Below are 13,286 nucleotides of genomic sequence, written 5' to 3' on the forward strand. Positions count from 1 at the left end.
AATCTCATTATAAAATCCTGTTGTATAACAAGAATAAACTCTATGTACTTTGAATGATAATGATGTGTCAGTGCAGATTCATCAGTTGTAAAGAATGAAACACTCTGGTGGGACAATGTTAATAATAGAGGAAGTTAGGCATGATTGGGGCAGAGGCTATATTGGAAATGTTTATGCCTTCTGTTCAGTTTTGCTGTTTGAGAAACTAAGAGTGCCCTGTAGATAGTCTGATTTAAAAAAAAAATCCAAAAAAGAGGATAGAATTTAATACTACACACAAAAAACTTCTTGATTAGGTCAAAATAATACAGAAAATTGAGAAGAAAGTTATAGAGGAGACCAAGTAAACTGCAGTAGTATTAACTTAAATTCAAAGCTCTTAATAATATTAAATATAATTACACTGCATTTAAAAGACAAAAGTTCTTACCATAAACATAGGATGCTTTTCAGCAAACACTGTGCTGCAAAGGAAAGTAATGAACTAATGATATACAAAACAACATGATAAATCTCAAAACAGAGTCCAGACACAAATTAATAATTACTTTGATCTATCATAATAAAGTTCTAGATTGGAAAAACTAAAATTGAATCATAAAAATAAGAAAAATAGTTGTATCTGGGAGAATGAACTGAAAAGGCATGACAAAACTTCTGGATTGTTGAGTTTTCTACATCTTGAATTTGTTAGTGGTTACATGTATCAAAACTCATCAAAGCATATATTTAAAAACATTGCATTTCACTGCATGTAAATTTTATCTAGAGAAAACAATGTATAACAAAAAATGTTCATATATCTTGGTCTCAAGAAAAATCTACCTTTCAAATCCCACTTATAAATGAGAACATGCCTTATTTAGTTTTCTGTTCCGGTGTTCATTTGCTAAAGATAATGGCCTTCAGCTCCATCCATGTTCCAGCAAAGAACATGATATCATTCATTTTTACAGCTGCATAGTATTCCATTGTGTATATGTATTGTATTTTGTTTATCCAGTCTCATCATTGATGGATATTTAGGGTGATTGCACTATTCACTATTGTGAATAGTATTGCAATAAATATATGTGTGCATGTGTCTTGATAATAGAATGATTTATATTCCTTTGGGTATATACTCAATAATGGGATTGCAGGGTGGAATAGTATTTCTGCCTTTAGGTCTTTGAGGAATCTCCACATTGTCTTCCACGATGGCTGAACTAATTTACATTCCTCTGAATGGAATTATCTTTAAGATCCCTGTGGTAAGTGAAAGAAGCAAGTTACAAAAGGCTACATATTGTATGATTTTTTTTTTGTAAAGAAGCCCAGAAATGCAATCTATAAATGCTAATATATAGAATATAGATTAGTTTTTGCCTAGAGCTGGGGGTGACGGTGGGAGAGAGGAATGAGGAGTGATTGCTGATTGGAATGGGATTTTGTTCTGAGGGGATACAGATGTAGTAAACTCAGATTGTGTTGATGACTGCACAACTGTGTGTATGAAACACTGGTTAAATTGTGCACTATAAATTGATGAATTACATAGCATGTGAATTATATTTTAATAAACCTATTATAATAAATGAATGTTAAATCTATTGATCATTTCTGTGTATGTACTATTCTTATAATATCTTTTATTAATTTGTTGTCATTCTCCTTGCACATGACATGTAGCTGTCTTTGTTATCTAAGAGATTATTCTCATCAGATATCCTTCCTTTGCACACATTTCTGTTATAAAATATGGACATTAATATTCCATTATTTATGTATAATATTTAGCATTTGTTCCAAAACATGTTTTTAAACATCTCTTAGATCCCAAAGTGCATTTTGCAACTTAGGAATAGAAGATAGGCTGACTTTCCCCACTTCTCATCTAAATAACTGAGTAGAAGAATAGAGATCCCCAATGATGTTCACATTTTAGTCCCCAGAACTTATCAATATATTTTGTTACATGATAAGGTGATTAAGATTGTAGATAAAAATTAGTTTTGCTAATCAGTTGACCTTAAATTGCACTGTCCATGTGGACTCAATATATTCTCAAGGTTTATTTAAAATGGAAAAGTGAAGCAGAAGAAGTTAAATTTGAAGATGTTACACTGTGTGCTTTTGAGATGATGGAAAGGGGTCATAAAGAAGCTGATCGATTCTAGAAGCTGGAAGAATTAAGGGAATGAGTTTTCCCCTACAGACTTCAGAAGGATTAATCCATTCCAATGCTTTGAGTTTAGCCCACTGAGCTCCAGAACTGTGAAATACTAACTTTGTACTGATTTAAGCCACTAAGTTTGTGGTAATTTGTTACAGCAGCAATAGGAAACTAACACACAAGCTTAATCATGATGATTGTTTCCACAAACCTAGGCATAATTGCTCTTTTACTTCCTGCTCTTTATTTTTCACTTACTTTTTCTGCTAATTCCAGATAGTGAAAATATAAGTAGGATCTCTTTGACATTTTGGATGTTGTTGGAAATTTTAAAAAAGGTGAGATAAGGTAAGAAGGATAAAGTAAAAAAGTCAAACATGGGGGAAATGAACTAGTAGGAACAGGAAAAGAAAAAGCAAGATTAATATTAGTGGTCAAGTGTCAAACTTAAGGATTTACAATAAAAAAATAAATACATTAAATCCAACACTATACTTATTCCAAGCATAGTCCAGACATGAACCTCATCCCACCTCTTTCTCCATAAGTCAGCACAGTATCAATTAAGAAGAAAAGCAATGTTCCCAAATTGCACAATCATATATGCTGTTTTGTATTCAAATAGAGCTTTCAAGAAAGAACAATTACAATTCAATAAATAACATAAAACAGATACCTTAATATGTTACAACAAATATAGACTAATACATATAATGAAGCATATTAATTAAAAAAAGAAGGTTTAGAATGATAAAATTATTACTTCTCTTTGCTGAGTTGCTTTGGATTAGGGTTACAGTCATTAATGTGAGAATTGATCTGTTTTTGTATTTAACAATAATTTTTAAAATTTAATTTTAAAAAATTGCACAGATACTAGAAATTAAAGTTCATTGATAGGTATGCAATTTGGTTTTGACTATGGCAGAAGACTTTGGGGAAAAGTTGTCTCCAAGGTCATTTATCATTTTGCATCTTCCTCTTTAAATAGACCTATAAGAACAGAGAAAAGAGCATTATTATCTGTGAAATGGCAGATATCATTAGGTGAGAAAACCAGGAAGAGCAAAGACTCATTTCCACCGTCCTTTCAGTTTAGGGGGTAAGGTATTTTCTGGTACTAATTATTTACAAAGCAACTTCTCTAGAATCATGGCTACTTTACTTTGGGGGGCTGCATTCAAATTAACTCAAGAAGAGATTAAAACATAAAGTGAACTCAAGCTCTGGAAAATGCTGGTGAGATTTTTTTTTCTCTTAAAACTAATACAGAATACTTGTGGGAAAAGATAATTAAATGGTTAGATTTTGAACATTTTAAATATCATTGAAAAATATTGTTCTTGAAATACAAAGAGAATGAAATTATTAAAATGATGATAATAAGGTAATAATAGTACCTAAACATGACTATGAGATAGGGTAGGATGGGTACGAATAAGAAAATGTCAATGATTTCAAAGGAAAGTGAGTCTTTATGCCCAAAATGCTCAGAAGAGGGAGGATGGCATCCTTGTGATGGATATTGGGTTAAGGAGAGAAACAGCACGATGTTACCGCATCAATTGGATTTAAGGAAGGCAATAATTCAGAAGGTTAACAGCCTTTACTAGGATGTAAATTCTGATAAATGCAACTTTAGATTTCAATCCTCCAATTAAGATAAATTAATACCTGAATAAAACACCTTGATGAATAAAAAAAAAATTCATCTAGAACCTTAGGATGTGGACAGTAGGGAAAAAATCCCCAGGCTTGTGTGTAACAGTCCAGTTTCTTCTAAATGAGAGCCAAATAACATAAATAATTGCTGCCCAAAATGGCTATGATGTGAGCTTCCTTAAGTTGAGGGCGTTTCTTAGTGAAGGACAGTATTTTTCTTTTAACTTAGCAGGAAAACTGAAGGGGAATGAGGATATAAAAGCAGGCCCTGTGCTTGAGTCTGTATCGAAATCATATTGTTACTATTACTCTTACAATCATTATTTTGTAATGCACAAGAGATCCCACACTTGTAATGACTACTGTGTCAACTCTAACAGAAATACCTGGAGAAACACAGCCCTGTAGTTTCCCAAACACTGGAAGTGTTAGGCACAATGTCACTGCACAGGGATCACTGAGAACACAGTTCAGTAGGAGTTGTCAGAATTCAGCTGGATGGATCTTGAGAGGATCTTCAGGTCTCTGTTAGACAACCTGTAATTGGAGGAATCATTTACATCTATGGTTGATTTGAGAAACAATCCTAAAAGCTTCTTTAATCAAAACTATTTCGCATGCCCTTTTCCATCCAAACATGCCAATGACCCCATTGTAGTGCCTGAAATTTCACCATTGAACATTTATTCATTTAAATAAATGTTGCCATTTTCCTGAACCCTTTAAAATTATCATTCAGTGATGATCTCTTCCAGCAATATTTAATTCAACCAAACTGGGAGAACGAATATAGCCAGAATTAAACTAGAAAGATTAGAAAGATGTATGAAGAAATGTGGACATGAAGGGACAGTCTTCTCTTTTTAATGCCCATTTTCTTTGTTTCAGTTAATAGACAAATGCTTAAAATACAAAGCAAAGTCAGTCCTGGAAAATCCTAAAGTACTCTGAGTTTGCACATGGAGAAATTACATAAGACGTCACTTCCCCTCCTTTCAAATCAATCAGGTCTTGCTTTGTTTCTAGATCTTTCTTTTATTGCTTTACCTCCTTTCTGTCTTCCTATCAGGGTTTTACTAATATTTCATGGAGTAATTTAATTTCATGGTTGAAATAACTATTAATATGATATGTAATAATGAAATCGAAACTCTGTCATTTAACAAAGGGGATAAGGGAATTTCCATCAACCTGTGGTTACAGCACTATCATTTTAGAATCAAGTTTGTGTAATTTTGCTCCTCTTTTTATTACACCACACTACATCTTGACTATCAGGATCTGAGACCACATTGGTGGAGGTGCATACATCATATGCAGAAAAATAGAGTTTCATGAGAAGAACTTGCAAAGCCCATGAGTGGATAAAGTTGCAGAGAAATTGCAGAGTATTTATGAGTGGTTGTGATAATCAGGTATGGCAATATTCATAAGGTGAAATGTGGGCATATGTTTTCATTTATAGGTTGAAAATAAAGCAAACATTTCAAGATGTTTGCTGGTAGATAACATAAATGTAACCATATCACAAAACACAGAAGTTCTTTCAAAACTGATCGTCTTACACAAAATAAAAACTAAGTAAGTTTAGAAGCATCTAAATAAAACTTAAAAAAATGAGAGAAGTGAGGCACATGGTAATATATATGTGAGATTGAGGGGACTTACTTTATCTCTCTGAATTTTGCTCTCTCAACTGAAGTGAATAAATGTGATCTTACCTTGAGGTAAGATGATCAAAATAGATGCACTTCAATTTCTTTAAGTATGCATGCCAATCAGCATCTTCCCCATTTTCAGCTAATGGGATTATATATTGGTTCCATGTTAGAAATAAAAACTATAGTCCTTTTAATGTTTTCTTTTTTTCAGGTAGTTTAATTGCCTCCTGAGAACTTGACCCATTCATTCCATTGAAAAAATGAACAATGTAACTGAATTCATTTTCTGGGGCCTGTCTCAGAGCCCAGAGATGGAGGAAGTTTGTTTCATGGTGTTTTCTTTCTTCTACATAATCATTCTTCTGGGAAATCTCCTCATTGTGCTGACAGTTTGCCTGAGCAACCTGTTTAAGTCACCTATGTATTTCTTCCTCAGCTTCTTGTCCTTTGTGGACATTTGCTACTCCTCAGTCACAGCTCCCAAGATGATTGTTGACCTGCTAGCAAATAACAAATCCATCTCCTATGTGGGGTGCATGTTGCAGCTCTTTGGAGTACATTTCTTTGGTTGCACTGAGATCTTCATCCTCACTGTAATGGCCTATGATCGTTATGTGGCTATCTGTAAACCCCTTCATTATATGACCATCATGGACCGGGAGAGATGCAATAAAATGTTATTAGGGACATGGGTAGGTGGGTTCTTACACTCCATTATCCAAGTGGCTCTGGTAGTCCAACTACCCTTTTGTGGACCCAATGAGATAGATCACTACTTTTGTGATGTTCACCCTGTGTTGAAACTTGCCTGCACAGACACATACATTGTTGGTGTTGTTGTGACAGCCAACAGTGGTACCATTGCTCTGGGGAGCTTTGTTATCTTGCTAATCTCCTATAGCATCATCCTGGTTTCCCTGAGAAAGCAGTCAGCAGAAGGCAGGCGCAAAGCTCTCTCCACCTGTGGCTCCCACATTGCCGTGGTTGTTATCTTTTTCGGCCCGTGTACTTTTATGTACATGCGCCCTGATACGACCTTTTCAGAGGACAAGATGGTGGCTGTATTTTACACCATTATCACTCCCATGTTAAATCCTCTGATTTATACACTGAGAAATGCAGAAGTAAAGAATTCAATGAAGAAACTGTGGGGCAGAAATGTTTTCTTAGAGGCTAAAGGGAAATAATTGGACTTAATAAGTTAAGCTACATGACCTTAAAAATTCTCAGCCTTGGTGAACTCATCTGTGCAATGAAGACAATCATAACAACCTCATAGGGTTTAGAGTGGACAAAGGGGAGAATAACACATTCAAAAGAGTAAGGTATTATTTTTATTGTTATTGTATTTATTCTAATATCTCATAATTAGATAAATTCCTGAAATATCTATGGTAGAGAAATATTATTAAACATAGAATCACGAATGTGCAGCAGAGCAATTCTCTTGGCTTTCATTTGAGGACTGGTTTCTTTTACCCTGTCTTGCTATTCACTGGTCTTGCCATCATACCTGAAAGCAGAAACTCTCTATATGTTTAAAGTGGAGGAAATACATTTTAAAAATTTAGAATTTCCAAATGTGTGGACAGTGCTTGTATATTTTGGGGCTTAAGTTATGAGCTGTCAGGCACTATAGTATCAGTCGGATATTTCCTCCTAAAAAAAACAATCCTCTACCCTGCTGCTTAGTCTATGTATATAGCAGTGGGGAATTGAGAAGGTTGTAATGTGTGCGGGCTGCTGAAAACCTGGGAACAGCGAGAGGAAAGGGTCCTATAGTTCACAGTGTAGATTTCGCTTATCCTTATATATGCTGCTGAGTGATTCATCACTGTCCTTTACATTAATACCAGGAATTATTTAGCTCAGTCATCCTTTTTCTTTCTTTTTTTAAAAAATTATTATACTTTAAGTTCTGAGATACATGTGTGGAGCCTGCAGGTTTGTTACACAGTCATACATATGTCATGGTGGTTTGCTGCACCCATCAACCGATCATCTACATTAGGTTTTTCTCCTAATGCCATCCCTCCTCTAGCCCCCCCATCTCCCAATAGGCCCCAGTGTGTGATGTTCCCCTCCATGGATTCTCATTGTTGAACACCCCCTTGTGAGTGAGAACATGCGGTGTTTGATTTTCTATTCTTGTGTTAGTTTGTTGAGATGATGGTTTCCAGCTTCATCCATGTCCCTGCAAAGGACATGAACTCATCCTTTTTAATGGCTGCATAGTATTCCATGGTGAATATATGGCACAGTTTCTTTATCCAGTCTACCATTGATGGGCATTTGGGCTGGTTCCAAGTCTTTGCTATTGTGAACAGTGCTGTATATAAACATATGTGTGAATGTGTTTTTATAGTAGAAAGATTTATAATCCTTTGGGTATATACCCAGCAATGGGATTGCTGGGTCAAATACTATTTCTGGTTCTAGTTTCTTAAGGAATTGCCACAGTCTTCCACGATGGTTGAACTAATTTACACTCCTACCAACAGCGTAAAAGCATTCTTATTTCTCCACATCCTCTCCAGAATCTGTTGTCTCCTAATTTTTTAATGATTGCCATTCTAACTGGTATGAGATGGTATCTCATTGTGGTTTTGATTTGCATTTCTGTAATGATCAGTGATGATGAGCTTTTTTTCATATGTTTGTTCACTGCATAAATGTCTCCTTCTGAGAAGTGTTTGTTAATGTCCTTCACCCACTTTTTGATGAGGTTGTTTGCTTTTTTCTTGTAATCATTTAAGTTCCTTGCAGATTCTAGATATTAGTCCTTTGTCAGATGGATAGATTGCAAAAAAGTTTCCCATTCTGTAGGTTGCCTGTTCACTCTGATATTTTCTTTTGCTGTGCAGAAGCTCTTTAGTTTAATTAGATCCCATTTGCCAATTTTGGCTTTTGTTGCTATTGCTTTTGGTGTTTTAGTCATGAACTTTGCAGAGCTTCCAAAGAATATACCTCCAATATTTTGTAAAATAATATAGAGGAATTCTTACCTGGCTGTGTAGAAAATGAACTATGGAAATAAAATAATTTTAATGTATACAATGTATGTTTCACTCCCACATTCTGTAGAATTATATGCTACAAGCATTTAACATCTCAGGCGTTTTGCAGGTGAAATAACTTGCTAGTTTTGTCTGTCCTTGCTCAGATGGCTGTAAGGTCCCCCACAATGCTAAGTCCACCACCTAGTAACACTGTTCTCAATCTTTCAAAAAATGTGTGAAAATCTTTTACCAGCTGGTATTTCCTGTCTACATGTTTTGTCATTGTGGATTAACATTTAATTTCTCTTATTTTAGCGACAATTCAGATGGCAAAGGAAATATATTTTTGTAGATAGTTTACTATGTGTAACATAAATTCTATTTTTAAAGTATCTATTAGTTTTTGTCCTAATACAATGACATAAAAAGAAGAAAATCAAAAGTTACATAATATTGCCATACGGAAGTCTTATTTATATGAAAATATAAAGGAACACATGCATATTGAACTGTTTGAAAACTCAAAGAGTTCGATAATGTAAAAAATGAAAGAAAAAACCTAATCACTTTACTATGTTTTCTCAGAAACATACCAGTGTTAGCAGTTTTTTATGATTCATTTCATTAAAAATAATCTTATACCTGTATTCATTTATAATTTCTATTTTATATTATGTTTGTAGTCACAGAAAGGAATAGTATAAACCTTGACATATAATTTTTTCCTTTAGGGAGTAATATACTCTGACTGTCTCTTCATGACAGCACTTACAAATGAAACCTTGGGGTCTAGTCAGATTGGACGTGGTGTTCTCACACAGCAGGTACACTGGAGACCATGCCAGAAAACAGTCCTCTCCCAGGGAAGGTCAAAGTAGCCGGCAGTGTGGGAGGGTGAGGTGAACGAAGTAACAGTGCTTGCAATTGAGCATGTGGCCAGAGTCTGGGAGGTAGTCTGAGAGTGTCCTTAGGATTGTGACCGGTCCTGTTTTCCAAACTAGACCTAAAGAAAAACACAACTGAGATATCTTCCTTAATGTTGCAGCAATTCCCAGGACCATAGCTAATAGAGAACATCTTCCTCTTTCATCATCCATTTTCTCACCCCTGATTTCTTTCACCCTTGGCCAGCACTTGGTTGGTTTGGGTTGTCTGCCTTGTGGTGACTGAAAACATTATCCATAAGAGTTTGATCCCTGGTTGCCCTGTTCTTATTTACTGTAGTTGCTGCAATTGTGCAGTTAAAGTTATCCCTGGGTGTGCAAGTGCTAAGATTCCACTACATTCTCTGTGTTCTGGATATAATTATCTCTGTGTCCTTAACCATAAAAACAACACTAGCTACTCATTGTAACCAGAATCAAGTACCCCAGCCAAAATAGTAACTATTTTTTTTTTTTTTTTGCCTGCTGGTTTATTTGTACAAGGAGCACAAAAGAGTGATTCCTGCTATGTTCCTGGAAAATATGTTTTTCTCTCTAGAAACCACAACTTCTATCCTCATGAAAATGAAGACTAAGGAAGTAGTTCCTGGGAGTATAAAAAACAGAAAAACCTACTTTCACCCCTTGAATCTCAGAATAATATATTGCAGGCAAATGGTGACTCCACACCACATAGAGACCATCCGTTTAGCATTCAATGCATACACTGAATCTGGAAAACAGCATCTTTTCTCCTCCAGAACTGACATCTAGCTAGTCCCTTGACTGAGCTCTTAACAGGTCTTTCCCCTCTTCCACAAAGCTGGATGCTTACAGGTGATGGGCTCTATGGGAAGATCAGTGAATTCTGAGATCACGAGAACATTTTATATCTCCTTTGCTCCAAAATAGGTACCAGGTCCTAGGCAATCTTTAAGGGATATTATGTCCATGTATCAATTTGTCTGCAAGCTGTCAAATGTTGTAGATGAAGGCACTGTGGTTATGGAAGACAAATCTACATCTACAGTGTCTATTATTTCTGATTAGGACCAATTGCTTTTACTTTCAGGGTGGAAGAGGTCTTATGTAATCATCTCGCTATGAGGCACAAGAATATTTTCCCAGGAACTGACATCGCATTGAGTGCTCAGGCATGGAATCTGCTACTGGCATGTTGGGCACTCAGAGGTGGCAGAACGCAGAACAGCATTTATGGTAGGGAGCTCGTGTCACTGAACTCAGGCATAATTCACATCCTTGCCGGTATAGATGCTCTGTTCATGTGTTTAATGTGCTATCATTGGAATAGCTTTAGGCCAGATCATGTCAGAGCACAGCCCATCCTCATCGTCTGGATAGTGAAAGTCTGCTGTCTTGTACATGCTTTCTATTAGTTCCAACTTCAATAGGTCTATTCACATAACTTTTCCAGATCACTTGGTCCAGTCCTCTGACCTTCCAGACACTTGATCAACAAACCAGGCCTTTAGTCCTGCCTCAATTCTATGTATATTTATTATCTGCGACTCTTCCCCTTCTATACAGAGTTGAAAACAAGAATATTGTTCAGGGTTTTGTCCACTGGCAGAAATTCTCTATACTACATACCTTTAAGGCCACCATTTAGGGCCATGATGTCATTTTGGGTTAATGCTAACATACTGTGGTGACTTGTATGTGAATCTGACCAGAACCCTTTCCTCCTCTGTCAGATGATCACAGGGCACTTCCTGTGAGACCATATGTGTGACTTGAGGAAGAGGCATTGATTTAACGGAGATGAATAATATGAGAGTCAGAACCATCCACTTGTTCCTGAACCACTCTTGTCTTCTGATCTGCTCAGGCCTAGCTTTTACCATTTCAGGCTTGTGTGCCCTTCAGAAATTAAGACTTGTTGAGCCATCTGATATCTAGTTCATAGTGGGCAGTTCAGGTTGCAAGGTCTCCTGGCATCCCTGGTCAGTCACTCATTATCTTTTGCACTCGTTATGTAAAAGTGAAATGATTTTATCCTTCTTATTTGTGAGGATCAAGAAGTATTCATTCATCTAGTGCTAAAATTTCTGTGACCATACTAAATGTAAAGTTTTCAGATTACAAAGCTATGATTGAGACTCCGTCATTACTGTGGTACGCATTATTCTATTCAATTTTATCACTTAGAGATGGAAACCTGGCCTTCTCCAGAAGCTTTGCGAGGGTCACTAGTCTATATTAAGCTTTTCTGTAATTTTTTTTGTGATGTAATGTTTTCAAAATTTCTAGCACCTATAGCTCTCAGTGAGGGCTGACCTTGCCCAGTGACTTTAAGAAAAGCATCTGTGGCCCAGCAGCAGTGTCTCGTACCTGTAATCTAAGCACTTTGGGAGGTCAAGGTGGGCAGATCACTTGAGGTCAGGAGAAGGAGGCCAGCCTGACCAACATGGCAAACTATCTCTGCTAAAAATACAAAAGTTACCTGGGCATGGTGGCACATCCCTGTAGTCCCAGTTACTCCAGAGGCTGAGGCAGGAGAATCACTCAAACTTGGCAGGCAGAGGCTGCAGTGAGCCAAGATCGCACCACTACACTCCAGTCTAGGTGATGAAGTGAGACCCCATCTCAAACAAAACAAAAAAAAAAAAAAAAAAAAAGAAAAGAAAAAAGAAAATAAAAGAGAAAAGCATTTGTGAATTTTATTCATTTTGCTATGTCAAGAAATTGTGACCAGCCTTAAGACATGGGAGGCATCCTCTTTTTCTCACACAATGGTGACTTCACATACCTGAAACTCATAAGGCATTTGTTGAGTTCAAAAGGTTGTTTTATTCCAAATATTATATTTTATTATATTTATTTCATATATTAATCTTAAACCTTGAAAATATTTGATGATGTATTTTTTCCTGTTCCTTTCTTGGAGTATGTGAGAGCAGTATAGTCACTAGTCATATGGCGAGATATTATTATAAAAACAATGTCACATTAAACTGTAATGATACCTCTCTAAGCTTGCAAAGATGATGATAATATGTCACTTGCCTATTAGAAGACTCTAAATTAATATCAAGTCTATCTCCTTTTGAAAGCAGCCTTCCCATATAATATTGAAAAAAATTTCTGCATTTCAGAGGGAATATTTTAAGGTGTGATAAAAGATATTAGCATCCTAGACAATATTATTCCCTGAAGATTCCCTTATTTTGTGAATTGAAAACAATTCCAATATTGTAATAAACAAGTTTGTAATCAAGGACTTTGTTCACTAGCATAACTTCCCTATGCCACGTACCTTTGAGACCACCTTCGAATTAAGCTGTGTTGGGCAGCTGTTCTTTAAAGGTTAATGCATATGTGTGGAGATGACTTGTCTGAAAACGCAACCAAAATTCTTTCCTCCTCTGTCTGTTCGTCATAGAGTACTCCCAGTGAGGCCATATACATGAGCTTGGAAAGAGGCATTGATTTAACAGAAGTGAGTGATGTGAGAATTAGAATCATTCATTTGTTCATAAATTACTCTTGCCTTTTAACCTGCTCAGGTCAACCTCTTACCAGTTTAGGCTGCATATCCGTCAGAACTTAAGATGTGTTGAATCCTATAATATCCAGTACATAATGTACAGTTGACATTGTAAAGTTTTTTGGTATTCCTTAGTATCTTTTGTATGTGCTATTTAAAAATGAGCTGATTTTGTCATCTGTATTTGTAAGAATAGAGAAGTATGCATTCACCTGTTGCCAAAATTTCTGTGATCAATCCAAAGGTAAAGTACTCAGGAAAAGGAGCTGTTATTGAGAAACCATCATTATCCACATATAATCCATTTGGTTTTAGCACAGATCAGACAAGTTACTAAAAGAGACAGAAGGTGATATCCATCTCCATTGCAGAAATATA

At 35.9% G+C, this 13,286-nt stretch overlaps 1 protein-coding gene across 1 annotated transcript; it reads left to right on the forward strand.

The window, feature by feature from the left end:
- The first annotated feature begins 5,738 nt into the window (after positions 1-5,738).
- On the forward strand, positions 5,739-6,665 carry LOC101042408 (olfactory receptor 4S2). The gene has a single exon (XM_003920436.4). The coding sequence runs from the start codon at positions 5,739-5,741 to the stop codon at positions 6,663-6,665; it is 927 nt and encodes a 308-aa protein (XP_003920485.3).
- Positions 6,666-13,286: the final 6,621 nt, after the last annotated feature.

The sequence above is a fragment of the Saimiri boliviensis genome, chromosome 6, assembly GCF_048565385.1.
Source record: "Saimiri boliviensis isolate mSaiBol1 chromosome 6, mSaiBol1.pri, whole genome shotgun sequence".
NCBI classification, from domain to species: Eukaryota; Metazoa; Chordata; class Mammalia; order Primates; family Cebidae; genus Saimiri; species Saimiri boliviensis.